Source organism: Alternaria ethzedia (assembly GCF_023757985.1).
Source record: "Alternaria ethzedia strain BMP 0044 chromosome Unknown scaffold_44, whole genome shotgun sequence".
Taxonomy (NCBI): Eukaryota; Fungi; Ascomycota; class Dothideomycetes; order Pleosporales; family Pleosporaceae; genus Alternaria; species Alternaria ethzedia.
In genome coordinates this window covers 14,460-40,767 of record NW_026056237.1, presented here as the reverse complement: position 1 = coordinate 40,767, position 26,308 = coordinate 14,460, and the positions used below count along the sequence as shown (strand labels likewise).

The 26,308-nt window shown below is 54.2% G+C and overlaps 8 protein-coding genes across 8 annotated transcripts; 5 read left to right on the top strand and 3 right to left on the bottom strand.

Moving 5' to 3' along the window:
* Positions 1 to 293: 293 nt before the first annotated feature.
* Positions 294 to 1,947, top strand: J4E87_010173 (uncharacterized protein; the record flags this gene model as incomplete). Its single annotated transcript, XM_049381747.1, has 3 exons — positions 294 to 1,733; positions 1,790 to 1,809; positions 1,863 to 1,947. The coding sequence occupies 3 exons, from the start codon at positions 294 to 296 to the stop codon at positions 1,945 to 1,947; spliced, it is 1,545 nt and encodes a 514-aa protein (XP_049228454.1).
* A 1,793-nt stretch (positions 1,948 to 3,740) lies between these two features.
* On the top strand, positions 3,741 to 5,561 carry J4E87_010172 (uncharacterized protein; the record flags this gene model as incomplete). The annotated part of the gene is made up of 4 exons (XM_049381746.1): positions 3,741 to 4,174; positions 4,801 to 4,896; positions 4,951 to 5,490; positions 5,540 to 5,561. 4 exons carry the CDS (start codon positions 3,741 to 3,743, stop codon positions 5,559 to 5,561), a joined length of 1,092 nt encoding a protein of 363 aa, XP_049228453.1.
* A 318-nt stretch (positions 5,562 to 5,879) lies between these two features.
* J4E87_010171 (uncharacterized protein) lies at positions 5,880 to 7,087 on the bottom strand (the record flags this gene model as incomplete). Its single annotated transcript, XM_049381745.1, has 4 exons — positions 5,880 to 6,425; positions 6,479 to 6,781; positions 6,857 to 6,967; positions 7,019 to 7,087. 4 exons carry the CDS (start codon positions 7,085 to 7,087, stop codon positions 5,880 to 5,882), a joined length of 1,029 nt encoding a protein of 342 aa, XP_049228452.1.
* Positions 7,088 to 10,105: 3,018 nt separating this feature from the next.
* J4E87_010170 (uncharacterized protein) lies at positions 10,106 to 12,631 on the top strand (the record flags this gene model as incomplete). Its single annotated transcript, XM_049381744.1, has 3 exons — positions 10,106 to 10,289; positions 10,339 to 12,138; positions 12,207 to 12,631. The coding sequence occupies 3 exons, from the start codon at positions 10,106 to 10,108 to the stop codon at positions 12,629 to 12,631; spliced, it is 2,409 nt and encodes an 802-aa protein (XP_049228451.1).
* A 206-nt stretch (positions 12,632 to 12,837) lies between these two features.
* J4E87_010169 (uncharacterized protein) lies at positions 12,838 to 14,121 on the bottom strand (the record flags this gene model as incomplete). Its single annotated transcript, XM_049381743.1, has 1 exon — positions 12,838 to 14,121. The coding sequence occupies one exon, from the start codon at positions 14,119 to 14,121 to the stop codon at positions 12,838 to 12,840; it is 1,284 nt and encodes a 427-aa protein (XP_049228450.1).
* A 1,818-nt stretch (positions 14,122 to 15,939) lies between these two features.
* On the top strand, positions 15,940 to 16,779 carry J4E87_010168 (uncharacterized protein; the record flags this gene model as incomplete). The annotated part of the gene is made up of 1 exon (XM_049381742.1): positions 15,940 to 16,779. The coding sequence occupies one exon, from the start codon at positions 15,940 to 15,942 to the stop codon at positions 16,777 to 16,779; it is 840 nt and encodes a 279-aa protein (XP_049228449.1).
* Positions 16,780 to 18,136: 1,357 nt separating this feature from the next.
* J4E87_010167 (uncharacterized protein) lies at positions 18,137 to 20,329 on the bottom strand (the record flags this gene model as incomplete). Its single annotated transcript, XM_049381741.1, has 5 exons — positions 18,137 to 19,148; positions 19,356 to 19,502; positions 19,568 to 19,743; positions 19,807 to 20,037; positions 20,090 to 20,329. The coding sequence occupies 5 exons, from the start codon at positions 20,327 to 20,329 to the stop codon at positions 18,137 to 18,139; spliced, it is 1,806 nt and encodes a 601-aa protein (XP_049228448.1).
* A 1,570-nt stretch (positions 20,330 to 21,899) lies between these two features.
* J4E87_010166 (uncharacterized protein) lies at positions 21,900 to 26,087 on the top strand (the record flags this gene model as incomplete). Its single annotated transcript, XM_049381740.1, has 1 exon — positions 21,900 to 26,087. The coding sequence occupies one exon, from the start codon at positions 21,900 to 21,902 to the stop codon at positions 26,085 to 26,087; it is 4,188 nt and encodes a 1,395-aa protein (XP_049228447.1).
* Between the last annotated feature and the right edge of the window lie 221 nt (positions 26,088 to 26,308).

The following is a 26,308-nucleotide window of genomic DNA, read 5'->3' as shown; positions in this document are numbered from 1 at the left end:
CGCCAAGCACCCCAGCCCGCGTGCCGGCGTTCGGCGCGCCCTCCACGCTAAGGGTTAGCCGCATCGCGCGGGCATGCAGGAACGCCTGTTACCATGCTGTCATCCAAATCCTTATCCGTGATAAGTCATTTCCACATCTCCGAATACATCTGAGCAGGCTCTGGTGTTTCTTATCAATTGTAGATTTCATTGCGCGTCATAGAAGCATAAAGGTACCATCGCCCAGGAAGCCCGCGCATAGCAGTGTTCCTCTAATCGCGACCATCAGATCTCCTATCTAGTAATCCATCGCCATGGCCCCAACCACTCTCGAACACGCCTTCTCCAAGGACTCAAGCTCGACCGCCGTCATCGTGCCCGGTAGCCCTGCCCTGACTGTCTCGTACAAGAAGCTTGCTGCCGATGTCAAGGCTTTCCAACAGCAGCTGGCAAAGGTCGGCGTTTCTGCCGAGGCCGCTGTGTCCATCGCGCTACCCAACACGTACGAGTTCATCGTGTCCTTCATCGCTGCCTCGTGGCAGAGGGCCATCGCAGCGCCCCTCAACCCGGCCTACAAACAGTCCGAATTCGAATTCTACATCGACGACCTGAGCTCAGCGATTGCATTGGTACCAAAGGGTGCATTCGCGCAAGATGCGGCAGCTGTCCGCGCAGCACGGAAATACAATGCCGCCATCGCAGAATGCTACTACAATGGCAGCGAGGTCGTCCTGGACGTCAAAGAGGCTGGAAAGCTTGCGGGTAAGACCGCGTCCGTCCAGTCCGCGCAGCCAGACGATGTCGCTCTTGTGCTGCACACGAGCGGTACCACTGGACGCCCCAAGGCTGTGCCTCTGACGCACCGTAACTTGCTGCGGACGATGAAGAACATCCAAGCAACCTACGAGCTGTCGCCCAAGGATCGTACCATGCTGGTTATGCCTCTCTTCCACGTCCACGGCCTGCTTGCTGGCTTCCTCGCGCCACTGGCTTCAGGAGGCTCAGTCATTGTGCCGCCCAAGTTCTCCGCCTCGGACTTCTGGAAAGACTTCAATGAACACAAGGCAAACTGGTACACGGCTGTTCCGACGATTCATCAGATCTTGCTCAAGAGCCCTCTCCCAAGCCCCATGCCCAACATCCGCTTCATCCGATCCTGCTCCAGTCCACTCTCGCCCAAAACATTCCACGAACTCGAGAAGGCGTTCGGTGCTCCGGTATTGGAGGCATACGCCATGACTGAGGCGGCCCATCAGATGACCAGTAATCCCCTCCCCCCGAACCAGCGTAAGCCTGGCAGTGTGGGGCTTGGTCAGGGTGTCGAAGTCAAGATCCTCGACGAAGCTGGCAAAGAGGTGCCGCAAGGAAAAGAAGCTGAAATTTGCATTCGTGGTGAAAACGTTACCAAGGGATACCTCAACAACCCAGCTGCCAATGCTTCATCCTTCACCCAGGGTGGCTTTTTCCGCACTGGAGACCAGGGCAAGCTGGATGCTGAGGGATATGTTATCATTACCGGCCGCATCAAGGAGCTGATCAACAAGGGTGGTGAAAAAATCAGTCCTATTGAGCTCGACAACGTGATTGCGCAGCATCCCGCTGTATCTGAAGCTGTCAGCTTCGCGATTGAAGATGAGATGTACGGCCAAGACGTTGGTCTTGCGATCGTGGTCAAGGAGGGCCATGCCCTGACTGCGGGAGAACTGAAGACATGGTTGACGGATCGCGTTGCCAAATTCAAGCTGCCGAAGAAGGTATGCAGATACCCAATCAAACCCGCATATGTGGAGCAAAGTCTAACAAACTGCAGATTTTCTTCACCGATATCATGTACGTCAACGATAACACTACAAATGGATCATGCACTGACTGCGCACTTATAGGCCGAAGACTGCAACAGGAAAGATCCAGCGACGTCTTGTTGCCGAAGCTATGCTCAAGCAAGAACAGCCCAAACCCAAGCTATAGACAGATCACCAGATCGGTGCCAAACGGCCCTGTACCATACTTCGTTACCATTTGGGGGCGATCAGCAGAGTCTCAGACCAGATGTACCATACATGTGCGACAACCTGTCGTACGGATAGATTGCATAGACCAACGCCAAGTGTCTTCTGCACCTAGTCACTCTCCTATTGACCCACGTGAACTTTGTGTTTTTACTAAAGCTACCTTCCACTATGCGGGGGCCGGCCCACGTGTGACGGTGCCAATCACGTTGCGATTTGGTGTTCGCGAGGCTGACTGGCACTGAACTGCGCCTCTTGACACTGCAGACCTTATGCATAAGTCTTCGAATCCAACACCCTGAGGTACTTCGATAAACGAACCCTGGCCTAGCTCTGCAGGAAGCTGCTACGGTTAGGGAGTTCTCGGTGCTTTAGGGGCGATGCGTTGTGCGGCGTACCTCGGTGTGGGTAACCAGGCCGCATACACATGGCCTTTCCGCCCCCATATGCTGTGCCTCTCATTCTTGTTTGCTTTCCGATATACAGAGTACTTTTAGATGATGCAGATGCCTCGACGCAAGCTGCATTGTCCTTGGCTTGGTCGGCACTCGTCCTCAAGTTTGCTTTTTGGTTGAGCCTTCCTCACCCGCACGCATCATTAATCCACTTTTTTCTCTGGCCAGTTCAGAGACGGACGACCGTTTTCCTGCTGGACCACGCACGTCCGTTGGATCTCCTTTTGTTTCATCGATGAGCCCTGGAAGCCAGACTGGATTCGGCAGTTTACCGGCATCATCCCCGCCCGCCATGTCTCAGATTCTACATCCAGGGACCAACACTATGCGACCGACACAGCAATCAAAGGGTACACAAAACTCGATAGCCAGCCAAGTTTCTCTGGCCAGCACTTCGACAAGTCGCTCCACAACAGTCACTACCGGTACTCTATCAACAATCAACCTAATGCCTCCTAATATGCCTTTCGCCGATGCGGCTTCCAGTGGCAGTTCGACGCCGCGTTCTTCTCAGTCATCTTTCAGTGACCAGTCTAATACAACATCAGCATCTACGCCACCAAGGCCTCAACGATCGAGCCTGAAGCCTAGTCTCAAATCTTCCGACGCGGTGACTATGGCATCTAGCAGGAGGTCTTCACCACCTGCGGTACGCTTCGCAGAACCAGATCCGTTGGCCAAGTCAAAGACCTGGCCGAGAGCAAGACCGAAAACTATACAGCTACCGGAACCCCTGATCAACAGAATACCAAACTCTTCGAAGAAGGCGCAATACCATCACATACCCACGTTTATCAGCCCGACCACAACTCTGATGGATCAGATCGATAATTTCCAGGCATGGGGAACACCAAAGTCGCCAGGTCTCCACCGTCCCGACTCTCTTCCCATCTCTCGAAGTGGATCTTTCAAAGTTATGCGAAAGCGTGTGAGCAGCCTCACGATCAAGTCAACTTCAAACCAAGAATCGGATGCGAGATGGACCGGCATACCACTACCGGCCAACTATAAACCCCCAACTCTGAGCGCAAGATCCCGAGTAGTGTCCTACCAGTCCGTCTTGTCTGCCAATTCACGAATGTCCACACAATCTGCCCCAGCAGCCTCGGCACCGTTGTCCCCATGTAGCCCTCCGCCAGGCCAATACAACCCCCTCGATCATTACATACCTTGCTTGTATCCCGCATGCACCTTGCACTACACACCTGCCCACACAGGATCAAACTACTACCTCCCCCAGGGCCCGTACGACCTGACTCGTCTTCACGGCTATTGCCCACGCCATGCTAGCCAAGAGATGAAGGAAGCCAACACAGCATGCAAGCAAGCCTACGAGAAATTACGCCAGAGCGCCGGACGCAAGACCCTCAACGACATAGCCTCGGAGTTCGAGATATTCAAAGAAAACTTCCGCCGAGATCGCAGAAGCAAAGATGCCGCACTAGTACGAGAGCACAAGCAAAGAGTGTTGGGCGCCCCTCCCGTGCCCCTAAACCAGAAAAGCAATGACGCAAGAGCGAAGCCTGGGGTGCAGGAAGAAGTATGGGATTGGCGGTACACACTCCGTCCTTGCACGTCTTCCCACTGCAAGGCTTACTACACACCATACTCGAACCATTACATCTACTACCGCACACCGTTTTCTGGTACCTCGTTTCTGCCGCAAGAGACTCTTTGCTCGGCCTGCGCACATACTGAGGTTGAAGGTTTCGCGAAGAAGGTCAAAGAGAAGTATGGGAGCAGGTGCGGTTGGGATCATCAGGAGTGGCATGAGTGGTATACCAATGCTTGCAATGATCGTAATATGGAGCAAGACTATTGGCTCAGAGCACAGGAGAGAGCGGTCAGAGAGCGGGGGCCTGCAAAGTGGGTGGGTAGGCTGGAGGAGCCCGTCGTAGTGGAAGAGGAGGTTGATGAGTTGAAGAAGGGGAGGAAGAGCTTGATGAGGAAGTGGTTTGGAAGTATGTCTGCGTGATTTGGTATCGTACTGGATGGGTACGATGGCAGATGGGGTCCGCTTTTGGTCCAGGCACGATACACAGGCCTGGTATACTGCACTACATTCTTTTGGGAACTACACAGCAACAATATCGCAAGAGCACATGACGCAAACGCTTCGAGGGCCATACAAAATAATACCGTGTATTACTATACTACTCGCGAATACAAACCACAGCTTTCCTATTGGCCGAACTTCTCATAATCTGGTCCCGAGCCCAAGATACCTTGGTTAGCCAGTGGTCCAACATCATTGCGCAGCGAACACACGCAAATTTTATAGCTATAAATCAAGATTTCATTCCATTGCTCTTAACATACACTACAAATTCTGCATCCTGACCCTTTGCCCACAACAGGTCAAAGATCGTCGTCATGGCCCCCGCCAACCAACTGCCAGAGTCACAGTCCCTAAAGCGTCCTGCAGAGGCAGATACACAGCCACCCCGGATGAGGTAAGAAAACTTTCATATCTGCAGTCGTGAACGGCCGATTAACTTTGACTATAGTAAAATCGCACGCCAAGGCAAATATGGTACTGTCTTAGTCAACATTGGAACCGAACAAAAGCTATACCTGCTCCACACCGACTATCTCTCGCACTACTCCACCGTCTTCAAGCTACACCTAACGCGCGGTACTCAAATATGTCTCGAAAAGGTAGAGCTTGAAGTCTTCGACATCTTCGTCGACTGGGTGTACACGCAAAACTTACCACAACCCTCCGAATGGGACTGCCTGCTCGTAGCCCAATGCCTGGAATTTGCAGGTCAATACCTGATCCCCTTATTCGCAGAAGCTGTAGGGAACGCGTTCGTCGACAAGGCATTCACAACGGGAATAACCCCGTACTACCCAACCGTCATCTTCGCGTATACAAAGCTTCACTCTCACACCGAAGCCTCCGACCGCTTGAGGCGTTTACTGGTGGACTATCACTGCACTATGTATAGACCGGGGGAAGTCCACAACGCGACCCCTGGTATGCACTTGGAAGATGAGATGGCGGAGAAAATTCCAACCGCGTTTTGGAAGGCGGTTATGGATAGGTATGCGAGGATTGGTATTGGCCATGCGGGTTTTCAGATGCGTGCGCAGATTGAATATCATGAGCATATGACGATGGAGGATGAAGATGCTTGTGAGGTTTGTGGGTAGTGTTTAGGAAAGGGGGATGTGTTGTGCATGCCGAGCGAAGTCTTTTGCAGGCTAGACGTATGAGAGAAAGCAGGTGTGTTATCCGTATCATGTCAATGACGATGTGTGGATGTTCAATGAGAGTTTAAACCTGTGATAAAGTGAAATGAATTGCGAGTAGAAGCTACAAAGCGATGGCGGGTATCTTGGTAGTACATGAAGGTCGTTATACGTAAGTGATTCACAGGCTCGACAATGGGCAACGAAAAGAGGCCACTCAAAGTGTGACCTCCGGACAATTTCAGATCAGAAGGGGGTCTACTTCGCAATATTCCACCTCCTTCTGTCCCATGAACCGAGTATAAGGATACCGCGACACTTGTCTGGGCCACTCCACATGATGCCTCATGCGACACGGTATGCTCCAGTATATCCCTTCGATCCAGCTCAGCACGGCAGTAGGGGCATGTACGCCCTCAAAGCCCACTCTTTCGAGATAGAGAATGGGTGTAAGGATAGCTTGAACCGCGATGAAATGAGCCAGTAGAATCTGCGCAACACTGTTGTTGGGATCGATGAAGGCCTGGAACTCATCATGCGTCCACTTGGATGGTGTGTTGTAGAGCATAACAAAGGTCTGATATGTCTCTGGTGGGCGGTCATACGCATGGGTGATGGTGCATACGAGCAACTCCCAGTATGACCGCTCACAGTCGGACATGTTCAAGTTCTGAACAAGGTCGAGGGATAATGATGCCATGTCGAGATCTTTGCGGTTGAAGCAGCTCACCCTCGATGTTCCGATCCGCTTCTGCATTCTCTCAAGGTGAGAATCTGCGCAGAATGCCTACAAGGGGTCAGTGTGAGCGTTCAATTCCTTACACAGATCCCTGTACATACGTTGAAGACTGAGTCGGCGATGAACATCATGTTGTTGCCGGCAATCAGGTTGCACCCACGGACCATTGTCATGAACTCTGCCATGCCGTCTTGCAGGTGACTTGATTGGAAAGCAAGTACTAGAGCCGCGGCCATTCTTGCGTCGCGCTCGCAGGCGGTTGTTGGGGGTACTGAGAGCGCTTCATTGAGCGATTTCACCGCGAGGATTCGGTGCTGTATGGCTTGTTCTGCAACACCCGACTGCGTTACAGCATCCAGATGTGACGCAGCCAGCGCTAAGATGGAATGCATAAGGTACTCGTACTGCAATAGTTAGTACCCCTTCTTATATTTAAGTATAGCCGTAAGGCTTCTTCCATGTCTGATGAAAACACATACATTGTGTGCGAAGCCGGGAATTGCCGTGATCCAAATCTTGTCGGCTCCGACCGGAAGATGCGGGTAGGCTGTGATGAGAAAATGGTGGAATAGACGCATGTCTGCCATGGACTATGATTGTAAGCCACTACACCATTCAAAGCACGCTCGAAGCACACTTACGAAGACGCCTGGCGTCGATCCCAGGTTGCCCCCCTCCTGAGGGCGCGGTGAAGTAGGAAGACGTTGCATTGCTTGGATGATATTTGCTGGATACTCGCACTGCAATCCCGCCTTGGTACAATGGTGGCACTCAGGATGTCTCTCGTTACATTTGATCCTCCTGTGCTCTGATTAGGATACTTGAACAACACGAGTACCTGAACATCGTTAGAGTACCTTTTCTTGCAGTTGAAACAACCGCGGCGGGATTTGGTGTGTCCTTTCCTTGGAATTGGTCTACGAGGCATCGGTGGCGCATTCCCAATTCCACTATCCGACAAAGTCGGTGAGTCACTCGAAGAGCTTTCGACTACAGTACCGTGATCCTGTGGAGACGACATTGATATCAAAAGTATGAGAAGGATTCTGTGATCTGCGGTTCGCTTCCCCTGTGGCGATATATACTCTGCTGTATGCGGTATCCAATGTCTCTAAAGATGTGGATTGCACAGTTTGGGGGCCGAGAGCGGGAGTATGAAGCGACCCCGCGGGTGTGGGTGGTCCGTTAATCAGGGGACGCCAGGTTTACGGCTGAAATGTGGCGGGCTTACAGCACTATACTGTAAAACAAACGGCCCCGACTAATAAAATCGCAGTTCGCCTAGAGCCTTGATAATCAGAGTCCCCAAAGTGGTTTAGCATGGTGAAGCTCTAGATGTCTCCGGTTACTAGCCAGCTCACCGGTATGCAGCTATACCGTTAGATGGCGTCTGGTGGTTCTGAGGGCTGTGCTGCTGATATGCATCAACCGGCGGAGCGTCTATGCCTTGGAACCGCTTCAGGCCTACTTTGCGAGTCCAAATCAAAATCGCAAGACACCTTCCTCGAGATGATCCCAAGCACATTCCGGTGATGCCGGCTCTGTCGCAATGACGTCGCTTTATCACGAACCAACGATGGTATGGAACGTCTAGCTTTCACTGTTGCCTGCAGCTGTTTGACAGGCTATTTTTGCATTACGAGATAGCGACAAGCATCGCCAAGAGGAGGATGTGCGCCGATAGGTTGCCTTGACACTGGCGGCGTCCAGAAGATGGGTTGCTGGAAGGGCGCAGAAGTGCACATGGCGTCGCCTTTGACTCACCAAGAGCCCATGTACCAGAGAGCTCTTTAATAATAGTTGTACTTGCATGCAACTATTTCAGAGAATGCTGTGATGTAACGTCGTGGCCACCGTGGTCGATGGGCGCACTGCGAGGTCATGCGAAGTTTCCGTAAACACCAATAGGATCCCTTCGATCGACCGAGGCTGGGAGATTTCGCGTAACATTACCGTCTCAAGCCTGCGAGGCGTACCAGGCACAGATGATGTTCAGGCAGCGAGAGTGTCGAAGCAGCCGCTGACTGGCCTCAATCTCAATCGCCGGCGTAGGGGTGGAATGCCAAGGCGCTAACCTACCCCAGTCACCGTCCGGCCGTGTTCCAGGTTCTTCCCGTCCATCATCACCACTGTGTTCATACACATCCTCTCTACAGCACTATTCTAGTCCACGACACGAGCTCTGCGTTCTTCACAATCCTAGTGAAGCATGGCGGTCCTCGAAATAACCCAATTGCGTCTCAGGAATGTTGCCGCCGACGATCCAGCATTGCTTGAGAACCTATCAGCCGTGCGAGAGAAACTGCACACAAGCTCACAGTTTTACAACTGCATCGAGGACCCCAAGTTGATCTTTATTTTGGGCATATGGCCAAATTTGGAAGCACACTTGAAGTTCCTAGAATCTCCAGCGCGGGACGAGGTTCTCGGCCCCCAAGAAGATATGCTCCAATTTTGTTGGACTGTCCATGTGGAACTAGATGGCATGCATTTGCTTCCTTTAGAAGCACCCGTCTTGGCAATGGAGAGACTTCGTTTTAAGGAAGAGTGCGTCGAGGATCTTGAAAGGGCTTTCACAAGCTATGCGCAACAGCTCCAAGGCAACCACACGTTTAGAGTAGCACACGGCTGGCGATGCGATGCACCGGGAACTCACGAGGCGCTCGTCTTTACTGGATGGGAGACTGCGCAAACTCACGTCACCCTCACAGCAAACGTGGATAATGACCACGACGTCGCCGTATTGCAGGTCCGATCCGAAACGGCGCAAGTCATACGTGGCAGAAATCTGGAGCGGAACGATGGTGGAAATTAGGCTCCAAACTGTTCTTCATTCTTGAGGGTGCATGGGTTATGGGCTTGGAGCTCTCATGGGAAAGGGAAGTTGAGAGAGTCAGTCTTAATGGAAGGCACACGCGCGCCTGCTCTTCCCATGAGATCTCCGACTGGTCGGGTCGTGTACCCGTGCGAGGCCAGCACTCCGATCGTGGGGATCCAGGCCAATCATCGAGCAGAACAGCTCATAGTAAGCACCTAAACTTCGCTGGACTCCCGGCACTGCGTAAGTGCTGCACAGGGCATATCGACCGGGACGATCTTCCCTCTGTCGGTGGTTCCATTTCGGGGTAATGGCTTTGGTTTGATGCATGGCCACCGGAATCCCTTCGCGCTTTCCGTACCGCTGCATAAGGTTTTGCGGTAGGGTCACATGTTCCACAGCAGCACAAGGAGCCGGTTGTGGGGTAGGCAGGACTGGGCGCGATCTTGGCCTGCGACAAGACGAGACGCTACGGCGAGATAGCTGTGCAAGGCTGAACGTGGACTCAGACCTTCAACTTCATGTCCTGTCGCTCGCGCTTCGAAGGCACTCACACTGATTATTAGATGCTACCTACGATGCAGTTAAGGTTGCAGTACCAGACGGTCGGTTGCTTTACCCCGCAATAAACCCCACTAGGACAGTGTTGAGCTGCGATCACCCCGACGCAAGCCAACTCGCCATGTGGTACTTAGGATGACTTAATAGAGTCGCTACTCGCACGTTTGATCGATCATTCTTGCTTGAGTTGCGTTCGCTGAGTGATCAGTCCTGCCTACTTTGAACCGTAGACACGATCACACGTGCCATCGACCTGTCTACGAAGCGATTAATCCAACCAGACGCAGATACGCGCCTCGATAATTTTGGTACAACATCACGGGCACGAGAATCGAGCCTGAATCTCAAAATGAAAAGGCTATGCCGTTATGTCTGGACCTTTACACAGCTTGCAGCGCTATCGACGACAGTAGGAACACTAGCGCAGCAAACCGCTGACTTCGATCCTTTACAATGGGTCGACCCATTGATTGGTAGTAGAGATGGGGGGAACGTCTTCGCAGGCGCAACACTACCATACGGCATGGCAAAAGGTCGGCTACAAGCGCGCAACATTGATAGCTCACTGCTAAAACCTTGCAGCCGTTGCGGATGTGGATGGTGCGAATACCGGCGGATTTTCCACGGACGGCAGCAACATCACCGGCTTCTCAGCTTTACATGACTCGGGAACAGGAGGAAATCCAAGCTTAGGCAACTTTCCCATCTTTCCGCGGTTGTGCTCAGGCGATGACATCAACACATGCAAATTTCCAATTACAGCACGCGCAACTCCTTATCGAAACGATTCAATCGAAGCACGACCCGGCTACTTTGGGGTAACACTGGAAAACGGCATACATGCTGATATGGCCGTTTCAGAACATGCTGCGCTCTTTCGCTTCGACTTCTCCACAGCATCTAATGGAAATGGAAGCAACGATCCTCTCATCATGCTTGATCTGACAGACTTATGGGCGAGTCGGCAAAACGCTTCTATTACCATCGAGGCCGAAGCCGGCCAACAGTCAGGTAGGATGAGAGGGAATGCTACATTCCTACCAAGCTTCGGCGCGGGGTCCTATATGGCATACTTTTGCCTCGATGTTTCCGGAGGACCTGTCAAAGACTCTGGAGTATGGGTCAACGACAGAGCTGGCGAACAGCCGAAAGAGCTTTACGTGACGCGCGGCTTCAACTTGTTCTACGTCCAAGCTGGTGGATTCATCCGATTGAACGGCCCACTCTCAGGACAGGTGCTAGCAAGGATGGGATTGAGCTTCATCAGTACTAATCAAGCCTGCCAAAATGCTGAGAGGGAAATCCCGGGGCCCACCTTCGACTTTGACGGACTTGTCACGTCAGCCGAGGAAGCCTGGCGTGAGAAGCTCGCTCCGATTACCATCGAAACTGGAGAAGTGGACGAGAGCATACAGACCAGCTTCTGGAGCGCTGTTTATCGTACGATGATATCTCCTCAGAACTATACGGGTGAAAACCCGCACTGGCAGAGCGATGAGCCATACTTCGACAGCTTCTACTGTCTCTGGGATATGTGGCGCGTGCAACTACCTTTTCTCACTGTGTTGGAGCCTTCTATAATGTCTAGTTTTGTACAAAGTCTTCTTGACACGTACAAACATCGTGGATGGCTGCCAGACTGCATGATGAGTACCTGCAAAGGCTGGACACAGGGCGGCTCCAACGCCGATAACGTCCTAGTCGATGCGTACGTCAAGAACATCACAGGCATAGACTGGGAACTCGCCTACGAAGCCATCGTCAACGACGCCGAAAACGAGCCATTGGAATGGAGCCAAGAGGGACGTGGCGGCTTGACAAGTTGGAAATCGCTAAACTATATCCCAGTGTCGGACTTTGACCCTTACGGCTTTGGTACGAACTCGAGAAGTATATCGCGATCTCTGGAATACGCTTACAACGACTTCAATCTCGCCACTCTGACAAAAGGCCTCGGTAAAAGCACGACTGAGAAGTACTTCTCTCGCGCAACAAACTGGCGGAACCTCTTCAAATCCGACCAGACCTCCTCGATCAACGGTACAGATACTGGCTTCACAGGCTTCTTTCAACCCAGGAACTTGAACGGGACATGGGGCTACCAAGACCCCATTGCCTGCAGTCCGCTGACCGACTTTTGCTCACTGACGTCAAATCCGTCCGAGACATTCGAGAGTAGTGTATGGGAGTACATATTCTTCGTCCCGCACGATATTGGGAAACTCATCGAGCTACTTGGGGGCGACGAGACGTTTGTGCGCAGACTGGATTTCTTCCATACCAGCGGCCTAGCGGACATAGGAAACGAGCCGGTCTTCCTTACGGTGTATCTATCTCATTTTGCAGGAAGACCTGCATTGAGTGCAGAAAGGGCACATTACTGTAAGTTCTGCCACACTAGACATCAAGGAAGTGTCCAGTTTGAATGCGTTCGCTGACATCAGATGTAGATATTCCGTCACGGTTCAACGCTACACCCGGCGGCCTTCCAGGCAATGACGATTCAGGGAGCATGGCATCTTTTGCACTCTTCAGCATGCTTGGCCTATTTCCTAACCCGGGCCAGAACGTATACTTCATCATTCCGCCTTTCTTCCCCACCGTTTCCATAGCTAACAAGCTCACGAATGCCACTGCCACTATTCGTAACACCAATTTTGACAAGGAGTACAAGAACATTTATATCCAGAGCGCTAAGCTGAATGGCGAGGTGTACACCAAGAACTGGATTGGACACGAGTTCTTCACGCAAGGATGGACGCTGGAGCTTGTGCTGGGAGATACGGAGAGTGATTGGGGTACGAAGAAGGAGGATAGACCGCCTAGTATGTCGGATGGGCAAGGTGAGGTAGACCTGGGATTGAGGATGCAGTAGAGAATAGAGAGATGGGGAAGGTGAAGAAGTAATTGGAAACCACTGAGCGCCGAAGATGTAAGCGCGATGGAATAATCTAATCAGTGCTGTAAACCAGTATATTGTAGTAGCAACCTTGGAAGTCGCAATCATGGGAAATCCATTCGCTGGTTTGACTGCCTGGTTCAGTAGTTTGGGTATAATTGTTGACTTTTTAATTACTGTGATTAGAACAAAGCTTTCGAAGCAACGCTCAATAGCCACGCGGCATCTTGCCAACCGCCGACCTCTTCATTGGCCGTCGTACGTTGCGAGTCCCCGGTTGTTGGGCGGCTCTCTGTATCTGTAGTCGTCGCATCGCCTTCTTGTCTCCGTAGAGCAGATGCAGCAATAATGGCTTCTCGTTCAAGCTTACGCCGCTTGGCTTCAACTTCGCGGCGTAACTTCAGCTCCTCCGTTGTAAGATTGTCTAGTCGCAGGCTCCTATCATATTCCGCATCATCCTCATCGGACGCTTCTCTGTCCTCGTCAACAGAGAACAGTGTCCATCCGATGAGACGATCCATCCAACCTCCAAGCCCGAACCCGCGTTCGCGCGCCAACCGAGCGACTTCTTCCTCATCGCCATCGCTTTCTTCGTCTGCTTCGATGAAGTCAGGCTCAATGAAGCGTTCGTCTAGCTCAGAGATCTCGAAGCTGGCTCTTCCTGACTGCGGTTTCGATCCGGCAGACATCATGAGATCGGCCCGACTACCTACTCTGCTGCCCCGTCGACTCTGCCGTGCGCTGGGTACGCGGGAGCCTACGCGACTGGGGATACGACTCCCCACCCTGGACATGCGCGGGGAGAAGAACACGGGAAAGTCCGCGTCACCGACATGTTCGCCAGAGAGTAGAGCCATGGGCCTATCCTCATGTGAAGAGCGTTTCTCGTACTCGTCACCTTGTCCGACTAGACTGGTGGAGCTCTCTCGTCTCACAAGCCAACCCTGTCCCTTGCTATCCCTCGTCTCGCCAGCGATTGCCAAACCAGCGCGGTGCAGCCACTCTTCATTTGACTCTTTGGTGTGATGCTTTACGAGTGGTGAGTGCAGCGGTAGAGGCGCTGTGCCTTTCCTCGAATGATGTCTCTTTTCCCCATCATCTACCCTGAGCACTTCGTCGGCAAAGCTGACGCCGGGATGCAGGACACTGGTACTCTTTGCTTTTGGTATGTCACCAACATCGCGAACTTCGGCACGGGGGTTGACAAAGTAGCTGTCGTATGCGTAGGCTTTCTTCGGGCGCTGCCGTGAACTGCTGCGGCTCTGGCTGAGGCTTAGAACACCTGGCGTTGTAGGTGCCGACTTTTGCGCGATGTACGACGTCCGAGGAGTGCGCGTGCCTTGCTCGTCGGGTGAAGGTGGTACGGATGCATCGAGAGGGTATTTGGCGCTGAGCGGGGCTATGGAGAGGTTGTGGAGGTTCGGATAGGAGCGACGCGATCGGGATGTCGAGCGTGGAGGCTCCATGATGCTCAACTGGAGAACGTGGGACCACTGGGATACGCTGAGGATGTGAGAAACGTCCCGATGTTTACTGTATTTGGTGGAGTGACCGAGGTCCAGCAGGTTAGACGCACAGACTCTGGGGAAATGAGGCTTAACCTTTCATGGTTAGCTGCCGATCACGAGAGTCTTCACGTGAAAGTGGTGCGATGGAACTTTGAAATATTCAACTCAGAGAAATTTCACGAATTCGTGCCGCGACCTCCGACTGCAGTCTGCAGTTGACCCCTTCGAATACGCCGATGTCTACGGAATGTCGCGGAGTCGTCATAGAGATTTCGAGATACTTTCTGCCAAGTTCCACTGGGCGTCCAGGCCCTGGCTACCTGGTTGCAATGATGAGGAAGCGGCCACAAGACTCGGACAGCAGGAGAACCCGGGATGAACGGCTATGAATATTGCCTTGATGATGGCATAGAAGCTGGGCAAAGGCGAATTATGATATCGTTGTATTCTCATAGTCGGTTTGCTCTGGGAACCCGGCCCATAAGCTTCGCCTACTGGCATTTGCCGTCTACAGTAATGCTTTGATGCGCTGACTGTGTTATTGGCGTCTCTCTTGTGCCGATTCTTCCGCGCGGTTCTGGCGAACACGTCGTGGTTCACCCAAGCACTAGAGACCCACCGCTCCGTAGGTTGCGAGTGGAGCGATGACGAGGTCAACGGCGCTGGAAAGTAGCAAGCCTGTCGCTGAGGCACGGGAGCGAGACAGTGTTGAGACACGCCGCCCAGGTCGGAGCCATGCAGTGGGGCGGTTCGCCTTGGAACAGAAGCGAATTTAGCGAAGCTTGCCCACTGCCCAGGTGCTACTGGCGCTTGCTCTGTGCTTGCCGTCATTTGGCAAGGCACGACAAGACTGGTGCGGGGTCCGCGCGCTGTTTGCTGGTACCAGAAGACTGAACTAGCACACAGCCCACAGAATCTTTTCGATGAATTATATGCTCTGCGTTCCTGCATAGCCAAAGTACCGTTGGGAAGGTGCGGCAAGTGACGTACGGCGCTTGGCGGACCCTGGAACCGGCGGTCCAAGCCAGCGGATTGATTCCGACGCATCTGGCTCGGACCAGTGAAAGGCGCGCTAGGGCGACCCGCCCGATTTCTTCCACAACACCAGCCTTCATTATAATCACACTACTTCTCACTCCCCGCGAACTACGGCTGACATCCTTCGCTACCGCCCCGAGCCATCACCACACAAATATCCGTCTACTGCGCACACCACTCCGCCCACAGTACACTCTACCTACCTCACTCACTCACAATGAACATCAACGCCTCTTTGCATCACCGCAAGACGCTCGCAAGATGTGTCCTGTAACCAGCCGGTAACAGCGAAGTAAGTTTCACCCTTTCACGCAACCTTGGAAGCTGCACTGTCACCAACGCTGTGTGAACTGCCGCATTTTCAAAGCATGCCCTTCCATTCGCCGCGCGCTCGACGCGACCGCCGGATCCGTGGGTGACAGCGGCGACAACCCATAGTTCGCGAATTCGGAGCTATCCTCCTAACGTACGAGCATTTGGCTAATAAAATACAGGCTGCCCGCGTCGGCTTCTGCCCCCGTGTCTCTTGTCTTCGAGCATCCTCCGAAGTCAGACTTCCATACCCTCAACGCACACAAGAGCACTCGACAAGGCCTACCACCAAGCACCTCCGCATCGAAAAATCCGCGCTGTGAAGGGTACAGGACAAATCGTCCGAGTACAACACTAGCTGAGCTTTCACCTATACCTTTGATACCCTCCTTCAAACTCGAACCCGAAGCTCCGCAGCGCTTCAACATGTCTTCATCAAACGGAGACTCCACGACGTCCGCTAGCCAGGATCAAAACGCTCAGGAAAGCGTATTCGAAAGAATCAGGGAGTTCGTCGCCTCTCTCGGACTCTCTGCAAGCGACGGGCTCATACAGCACGCTGGCGAGACTACGCACGAGGACCTAAAGGTTGTCGTAGACCCTCAGGGTCACCAGTGTTCCATCACCTGCACAGCCGAGTCTTACGGCACTCTTACACCGGCCGTCTCCATCCGTTCGGCACCCGAACGCCTACAGTCACTCACTCCTCCATCAAACTACGGCACAGTTCTCCCTGGGTGCGTCTATCGTAGCAGCTATCCTAAAGAGGAGAACTACGAATACCTTAAGGAAGCCGGAATCAAGACCATCCTCACCCTGGTTCCTGAGCCACTCTCGCCTGAGTATCAAAACTTCATGAAGGACGCTGGTATACAGCACTTCCACGTTCACGTCAAAGCCAACAAAGGCGAAGTGCGCGTCGAATCGTGCGAAATGTCACGAGCTCTGCGCCTCATCATGGATCGTACCAACCACCCGATCCTCGTCCACTGCAACAAGGGCAAGCACCGCACCGGATGCACCATCGCCTGCTTCCGGAGGATCCTCGGCGTCGACCCAGAGACAGTTCGCGAGGAATACCATACCTACGCCGGCGCGAAGGCTCGCTTCCTCGACGAGGTGTTTTTCGAGAATTTTGACCTCAATTTGGTCATGTGGATTGCCCGCAAGGAGGGCTGGGTTGCGCCTGCGATCGACATTGCACCACCCACACCCCCAGCTTCAGTCAGCTCAAGCACCAGCGCAAAGGCAGTCGCGTTGGCTTGATATTTTTCTTGTGTCATATTGCATTCTTAGGCGTTCGAAAGGGAGCATCGAGCATGCCGGATCACTTGCTGGCTCAGTTGAGGTTTCAGCGCGGCGTTCCAGGCTCAAGAAGCTCATCGTCAACAACGGGCATTGGGATCATGGCGTTGATTTCAGAACATATTTAATTGGGGCCTAGAACATGGCTTCTCTGTCTCCAAGCGAGATGTGTTTTCTTTCATTGTGCATTGGGTTGGTTTGTTGCTTTTGAACATTACTGGTTTCTGTTGTTATCGGAAGAGGGGGCAACTGCCGACAAAGAACATCGGTCTACCAGGATCCTATTCCCTATGTTATACTGCAAGAAAACAATACGTCTCATACTGTGCGTCCCATACGAGGAACTCCAGTCACTGAATTCAGACTTCTCATCGATCTTTTTGCCACCGTGAAGCCTGCACGCCCAATCACCTACCTCGACCTGGAAGAAAACACTTAACATCATGGAGCCTACGTTGCGTTGAAGGTTTCTCGTTTGCTCATCTTAACCTCAGTGTAGTCTGCAGGCCCGTTCAGCTTGTCCCTCATATGAGATGTAGCTCATTTCCTTTAAACCCTTGCTTTTTCCCAACGCCCTCCCCCCGATTCCAAAAACACGATGCATGTGCCCAGTGGTCTTCCTTTTTCCCTTCCCTCCGCTCAAGGGTCAGGGTCTGATCCGGGTCCCCGCCTAGCAACGACACTAATCATCACATTGCTTCTTCTTCTCCATGCCCAGAACGACTTTTGAGGTCCAGACTGATACCCTTTGTCGTTGCCCTGACGATCATGGTGTTCTAGACTTACATGTGTGTACATCTGTGGCAAGCTATCTTCATCGTCAGGTACAGGGACGCGTGTCCGGTGTGCTGGGATCCAGGGCAGTGTTTGCCCAGGTGTGGTTTTTGGTTTGTGGGCTGTGGATCTGCAGGGTCGATGAGGTCATTCTGTTGGGAGCTAGACGGGGTGGTTGACTGTGTTATGTGTAGAGTTTTAATGTCGTGGTATAGGTTTCGCGTCTCGGCATATTTCTGGGCTGTCTAAGCAAATTCGCGATGGGAGAGTTGCTGCTCGATGTTCTTGGCACTGGCCGTGTTTCGATGTCACGGATCCTCGCGACGTGGGTTCTGGGTACAGCGGGGAAGAAGAGATACGTTGAAAACACTTGGATGGCGCGAACAGGTGACTAGGGAGTATCAAGGGCGATGATCAGATGTGATGACATCTTGCGTGGTATGTAAGGGAGCACTAATGGGAGGTCACATTATCTAGATGATTCACAGACAATCTTACTACTAGAGTTATCTTGCTACAGTTATACAAGAGTGCAGTCTGCGCCTCACACGCCATCCAAGCACCAGACAACCACATCACCAGTCCTCCTCGAGTCATCATGGAAGTGGCTGTTGAAACCCCTCCAACACTCCTGGTACCTAGTGCCCTCAAGATACTCCTTCAGCGTCCCTTCCAACTGCTCAAAGAAAACAAGGTTTTGCGGCCATTCACGCCGGTACTTGCGTTTGAACTTTGGATCCTGGCGCATCCAATGCTGACCAGACCTACTTCCACTCGCCTTGATCGTCTGTACATCTTCCATATTGGCTCGGAGCCAAGCTACAGGGCCAGGTTTGATGTAGAACTCATCCGCCTCGTCGAGATAGGTTGAGCGCTGCGAGAGCGGTATGTCAATGGGCGGCTCGCACGTCAAAGCCCATGCAGAGATTTCAGGGTAGATGATGTGGGAGCGCCAGGGTGTAGAGTGGCAGGGCATGAGGAAGCCGACTGTTGTATTGGTCACAGCAGCGACGTTACTATCGCTATTGCCATAAACGTGTAATAGGCTGTTGCGCGTTTCATGTTTATGACGGAGATAGGCGAGTACATCGATGACTCCACGCTGGTGAACTTGAGAGGCATAGCCTGCAAGCAGGATGTTTACAGCAAGCAAGAACAGGATGACTGCTTTGTGCGATAGCGCAGCGCGAGGAGGTAAAAACTTGCTGAGTGGCCTGGCGGCGATGATGTGAAGGAAGGGTAGGACTGGGTACAGAAAGCGAACTTCCTTGTGCGATATCAAACTCAGCGTAGCAGTCATGACGATCACCGTCCATGACAGACGGCTTAGTATCTGACTGCCCGCATTATCTTGACCTGAAGCTGCTGTATTACCCGGGCTGTCGCCTTTGGCTGGGCTACGTGGCTCTAAGCCCCTCAACGACTGCCACAGGCCAACAACGGCAAATGGCAACGATGTCGTGAGGAGCAACGGCAAACCTTCGGTCAAATAGTAGTCGCCGCGGTTCCTCCCGTAGAAGACGGCTAACGACTGAGCGATGTTGAAATAGAGAAATCTAAGCGGCGGAAGAGTCCAGACCCTGTAATAGAGCCGATCGGTCGCGACTGACAATACCAGGACGGCGGAGCTAGCATCGTCAGTCGGATTATGGTCTGGTGACCTCGGGGCACGGTAGTCTGCAGAGAACGCAGAGCCCGGCAATGGAGCCTTGCACTATGGGGACGAAAAACGTGCAGCGGATGCAAGGAGAGGGAAGGCTTACCCGCAAATCAGGATCTCACGGACCAACACATAGCGCAGCCGATGTGAGGCTCGCCATAGAGCTGGGACGGATACGGACAGCCAGATGAGTGCATTGGTGGGCCGGAGAATACACGCAAGCGCTGCCAACAGCAGTGACAGGCGCAACCTGCACGAGCATGAGCCTAAAGTGGTGGCGGAGCAGACAAAGGGTGTTTTGATTCCACGACTTACTTTGAGAGGGAGCCGAGGTCGTGGTGTGCAATATGCGTCTGACCCTTGCTAGCTGTTGCTGCACCCTGCCAAGGCCAATAGTAAATAGCGACAGAAGTGATGGTAGTCTCAAGACAGTTGGACAGTGTTCGGGTCGCGCAGAACCACTGCCACGGGCTGCAGACAGACAATGCAAGCTAGAAGTAGGTGGGATCAAATATCAGAGATTGCAATGTTAGATTTGCAGGATGGTCGCGTACAGTAGTAAGGGCAGTGCGACTGCCACGACCGTAGACTTTTTCCGCAAGTTTCCATGTGTAGCAATCAAGCAAGGCTGCAGAGACGGCTTGGGTAACTTTCGGAGCAGCTAGGAGTAGTTCGGCTTTAGCAGGCAAGGTCAAGCCACAGAGGTCAGCAACATGTGCCGCGACTCGATAGACGGCAGCGAATAGCGCTGGATGCAGGGACGACCGCAATTGGGATCTCCATTCCTGGCGACGGTGAGCGGACTGGGGATACTGGAGCACTCTGAAGTGGATTTACCCAGGTGATCCAGGCATTGCTGGCGGGGCCAAACGCAAGCTGCCATGCAGGTTCGAGGGACTGGAAGAACTCGTCGGGCTGGAAAAAGGAGCGCAGGGTTAGTGCATTGACGATGCGGAAGGCAAGCAGCAGAGCGAAGATGTTTAGCGTCGAGTCACGATAGCTGTTGGACGGAGCGCGTGGTGGAGCACCAGTCCCGCTCGGATTCGTGTCCCTCGCAGCGTTGGTGCGGGTCGGCATTGGGTAATAGAGCAAGAAACAAGGAGCACAGGCGGGAGGCCGGGGCAATGGTTGGCGAGCAGAGTGAGATGAGATTCGCAGCAGAGGTGAGGATGCGAAGCCGGTGGTCTAGCTCCTTGGCGCGCTGCACAGGCAGTCACGTTTGTCATGCATCCGTGCTCAAGCGCGCCCCGGTGCAGAAAATTGATGCTGCGTGCCTTACCGGATTAGGACTTTCACGATGATTGCTGAGGAGACGGGCGGCGCCTAGACTCGGCTTCATCTGCGCTGGCCCTCTGCAGCATGCACCGCCGTGCGACTGTGCACGTACGAGGCCGGTCAATCTCACGATAGGTCACGATTGATAATCTACCGGTGACTGCAGGCGGTCTGGAGCGCCATCGTGGCATGGCGAGGGGGGAGGCAGCAGGGCGCGAGGACGCTGGATGGGATTGTTGCCAGCCGTCAGTTTGCCCCCCCTTGGATGCTCGTGGTACGATGGCTGTGTGTGCCGGCCCAACAATGACGATACGGGGCGCGCCAGTGACGCAGCGATAGCGTGAGATTGGACATGGCAGCCCTGGAGCTATATCGAAGCGGGAGCGAAGAAGCAAAGCGAGTACCTGACGCTCAGCGAGGGTAAATCTGGGGAAGGGCTTGTGCTAGAGAGGGTCCGTCAGTCGCCATGTGCTATGATGGCAGATGTTGCAGGGAGGGATTTAGAGTTTCTCCAGGGTGCTTATCGCGCTTCCTCATCTAATGGCTGCTGCATGGGCCCAAGTGACGGGTGCCGACGCAACCGGAGGCGGCAGAGGCGACCCATGCGCGCGCACCGCTGGGATCAGGACACAGGCACATGCTGATGGCGCTGCGCAGAGCAGTTTGGACGAGGGCGCTGCAAACGAACCACACCCTCGAACAGCTGAACGCCACCTGTTGTTGAGGGCAGGAGGGACTAGTGCATGCAGCCATACCCGTTCTTGTCACCTGCATGCTAGCACCATGTAGGTGATACTCTCGCTGCCGTCGAGTGGCAGATCCCCCAAGACAAAAAGTTGCCCATATCGCTCGTGGCTCGCTCAACAAGAAATCGCTCCACCGGGCGCATTGTAGGCCTCTGGTCGCCGGTGCCATTGCCCTCTTGCCGTGCAGCGCCTCGTTGTCTGCCCTGACGGCCTTTATCTGCGTCTTCGCCTATGCCCAGCGCGATACATAGCGTCTCCACCTTTTGCTGCGAGCCCCGGCGTGTCTCTCCCGCTTCAGAGCGTCATCTATGGGGCCCGAAATACTCTTGACTATCCCGCCCATCACTGCCCCAGAGGGAAAAGCGCAAGTGAGCCGATCGTGTCTCTCAACCAAATCCATATCGAGCCGTTGAGCCCACCACGGCCCACTGCCACCATCTTCACCCCGACGTCGATTCACAGCACCAGTGCACCCACGCCATTGCCCTCGCTGTGACACCGCCGCCGCCGCCCAGCCCAGCGCGACATGAGACCATCCGCCCACGACGTGCGCCTCGACAAACCGTAGACGGGCTGGCATGGTAGCACGCCGCTGCTGAGCTGACACGTCCCGAGCTGTGGTTGCCATGGTCGACCCGAATGCGGGCCTGACAGCGGAAGGGGAAGTGCGGGACGACCAGGCGCACTCGTCGCCGGCGTCCTCTGTGTGCCCCCCGACCGCGGACGCACCAGAAGCACCAGAGGCATTTGGTGAAGAAAGAGAAGGGCAGCAGCAACATGGCGCGTCGCCGCCGAGTCAAGACCAGCACGACGAGAACGACTGCACGCCCCGCTCCGAGGTGCCTTCCGTGCCAGAGGCCCTCAACGCCAGCCTCTTATCGCAGATACACACGCTCGACCCAGAGCCCTCGTACTTCTCTCCACAACCCCTCCGAATCTACTCGTCGCCCATCCCCCGCGACACGCCCGCGTCCTCGAACCCCTCGCCCAGCACGAGCGCCCACGCCTCGCAGGCCTCGCTCTCCACCGTCAACGAGGCCGCGCCCGCCGCTGCACCTGCCCCCGACCGCCCGGCTTTCATGCGAGACCTCTCGAGCGCTTCGACGGCCAGCAACGTGACGGTGCGGGCCAACTCAGTCGACCCCATTCACCCCTACGCTCTCCCTCCCCGCCACCGCGATGGGCCCGTCTACCCCAACCAGTCCTATGCTGCCCTCCACCTGCAGCAGTACCCCCAGCCCTATGTCCCGCCCATCGTCCGCTCCCGCAGCTCCCACCCCTCACACTCGGCCGCCAACTCGCTGTCCAGCCTCGGCGCCTTCGGCCTCTCCCACGAGCACTACAGGGACATTATGGAGTCGGCCCCACGCACTGTTGGCAACTCACCGGTGAGCAGCCCTGGCCTCTTCAACCCCACCACCCGCCGCCCTTCCCAGGAGCCCGACCAGCCCGACGACGGCACCTATTCCACGCCCTGGCTCCACCATACCCACCGCCAGGCGCCCAAGGAGACCCACATTGCCGATGTCCAGGCCGATCCCGTCTCCGGACGCAAGATTGTGAACCAGTACGAGATCATCGACGAGCTTGGCCGAGGTGTTCACGGCAAGGTCAAGCTGGGCAAGGACCTGGTGCACGGCCGCTACGTCGCCATCAAGATCGTCGACCGCTACTCCAAACGTCGCCGCCTCGGCAAGAACAACAGCCACGAAGATAAGATCAAGCGCGAGATAGCCATCCTCAAAAAGGCCCGCCACCCCAACATTGTCAGCTTGCTCGAGGTTATAGATGACCCAGCTAAGAAGAAGGTCTATATCGTACTCGAGCACGTCGAGCTGGGCGAGGTCAAGTGGCGGACTGAGGGTGCCAGGGAGATCTGCCTCGTCGAATGGCGTCGCTTCAAGCGCGAGTCCCAGGGCATCTTCGACAATGACAGTGCAACATTAGAAGACGAAAGGATCATCCGCATCGCCCACCAGAAGCTTGCCCGCCAGCAACGTCGCATGGCCAGAGAGGCACACCTACGTCGGAAAGACGGCTCCTCCAACCAACCCTGGAGCTTGGAGTTTGCAACCGACTCTGAAGACGAGGGCTCCGACAACGGACGTAGCTCGCAAGCATCCCATCTAGAAGACGAGCGTCCGCACAGCCGCGTCCAGTTTCGCGAGCGATCAGACGTCGCAGGCCACCACGAAGACCACATGGAGACCGCTTTCCGATCGCCTGAGCCGGTGAACAACTCTTGGGCCGACGGGCTTGAGGGAACCATGTACGGCCCTTACGACACGGAGCTCATCCGAGGCCGCGTACCTAGCGTTGCTGGCAGCTCCTCGTCACGTGTGACCGACTCTGGCGAAGAGATCCCTGAACACTTCAATTACGTCCCTCTGATGACTATGCATGCAGCTTGGGAAGCCTTCAAGGACACTGTCTTGGGTATAGAATACCTGCACTATCAGAACGTCATCCATCGAGACATCAAACCTGCCAATCTTCTTGTAACCAGGGAGCATCGCATCAAGATATCTGACTTTGGTGTGTCGTACTTGGGACGGCAAAAGACTGATGAGAGCAACGGCGAACACTCTGAGTCAGACTACCAGGAGGTCGACGAAGCTATTGAGCTGGCGAAGACTGTGGGAACCCCGGCCTTCTACGCCCCCGAGCTCTGCCGTACAGAGATTGACGCAGAGACTCCCCTCATCGACGGCGGGATCGATATCTGGGCTCTCGGCGTCACGCTGTACTGCCTTATCTACGGGCGCGTGCCTTTTCACGACACAAACACATTCACGCTGATGAAGGTCATCAGCGAAGACGAGCCCTACATCCCTAGGTATCGGCTGAAACCCGTCGCTGAGCAATCAAACTCGCGGCCCAACTCACACGGACGCAACAGTCAGCCAATGACGAGCACCAAGAGAGCACCGCATGATCTCGAATACGAAGAGGTTGATGAAAACTTACGTGACCTACTGCGACGATTGCTGATCAAGGATGCGCGACGTCGCATCACTATACCAGAGATCAAGCGCCACCCGTGGCTGCTATCCGGTATTCCCAACCACATCTCATGGGCAGAAGAGACAGACCCTAGCAAGTCCTATGATGGAAGAAGGATTCAGATTTCCAAAGAGGATGTCGAAGAGGCTGTTGTCCCTATTGGTTTCGTCGACCGCCTCCGCTCAGCCGCTAAGAAGACGTCCGAGTTTGTCAAAGGTTTCACAACTCGCAGTTCAGGTTCAAGGCGCCGTGCGCAGAGCTCAGCTACCAACCAGGACGCGCCCCCCAACATCAGCGCAAACTCTTCGAGTAGTACCATCAGTCAAGACGCCCGGCCCTATGAAGGCCGACGTGGCAGTCTAGCACCCGGTGCTATCCTAGAGATTCTGACTCGCTCGCGTGAAGCTGAGCATCCGCTCTCTCACAGTGTTACAGCGAGTCCGGAGGCGAGAGAACGGTCGAGGTACTTTGACAGTCCCAACTCCCGTACTGCATCACCCGCCCAGATGCTCGAGAGCCAACAGCAACAGCGACCGCAAATGCAGGACCGCGCCATATCTTCCATAAGCACCATTCGTCAAGCGGATCTGGTTCCCGGTCGAACCGGATCTCCAGGTTTTCCTCCAGCTCTACCTGGTACCCCAACGGCTCTAGACACACCTGGTGGCTCACAGTTGGGTGGTCTATTTGGTGGTCTGCCAAGGCGTGTGGTCAACAGCATGAGAAGCAGAGACAAGTTGAAGCCCCCAAAAGAACATAGCCGCGCGAGGTCAATCGATAGACTCGTTGGTGGGGACGACGATGCCCATGGCGTCCCAAGCCTGGCAATCAGCACTACATGTGCTTCCGGCCAAGTCAATCAACCTGACGCCCTAAAAGACATGTCTCCCATTGCTCGAAGCTCATCGCCTAGCCATTCAGAAGCTCAGTCTTTTGAACGTCTTGACCCCTCGTCGCGGCAATCCTCATTGTCGTCACTGTCCTCCCGCCTGCATCGAAACTGGGCGACCGCAAACAGTCAAGAAGTTGGACCCACCCTTGGGATGGCGCCCGATTCTAGACGATCATCGCAACTGCTTCAAGCCGGCGATCAAAGACCCTCCAGCCCTACCTCGATCGCACGAAAGAAGTCAGATGACCGTTTTGATCGCGCGAAGGATGAGTACCGTCGACGACTCGGAGTGGAACAGTCAGCAGCCCGTGAGCGAACCGATTCTATTACACGATCACGGCCTACATCTTCTCATGCACAGACTGCATGTCCACCAAGTCCAGATGATGAGATAGTCTTCAGTCAACATAACAATCGAGAAAGCTGGCACCGAAACGATCAGTCCTCTGAGAATAGCCCTCTTGGTGGATCAAGCCGCGGGTTGGCTCTTTCCTCTTCCGAGGATCAATTCTCTGCCATGTCACAATCCGAATCGAACCCATCAATTCCCTCGGTCGCGTCGGCCGGCTCCCCAACTCAAGTTGGTTGCGGTTCCTTTGATGAACACTCCTGGATCTCCGCAGCGTCAGCTAATCACCTCGAGGCCTCTATCGATGACGCTGCTGGCTACGATGGCGACCACGCTGTTGAAAGCGACGACGATTCAGAGAGCGACGACGGAATGGTCCTGAACTTCAGCAGCAAGAAGAGGTCTGTCGCGTCATCATCGCAACGAAGCAACTCCGTTTCCAATGGCGAACTTGCTCGTGCCAGCATTCATGTCCGGCGATCCACTCGCAGTGGAAGCAACGGAACAGTCAAGAAGATTCCTCCACCCGAGCTAGAGCCAGCGGACAATCGTACAGCTGAATCGCAATAACAACACCCACATACCGTACACTGACAACTTTACTGTCATCTCCGTCATCAACTACACGATACCCAAGATCTACCCGCTGTACGAATACACATACATTGGATTCCCGTTTCACGCGTGTGTACATATACGAATTACAAAGCAACAACATGACTTTACCACTACCACCAAGGGCAGGCGCAGGGCGTTCTCACTTAGCTTGGATCTAGGCTGCATGCATCGGC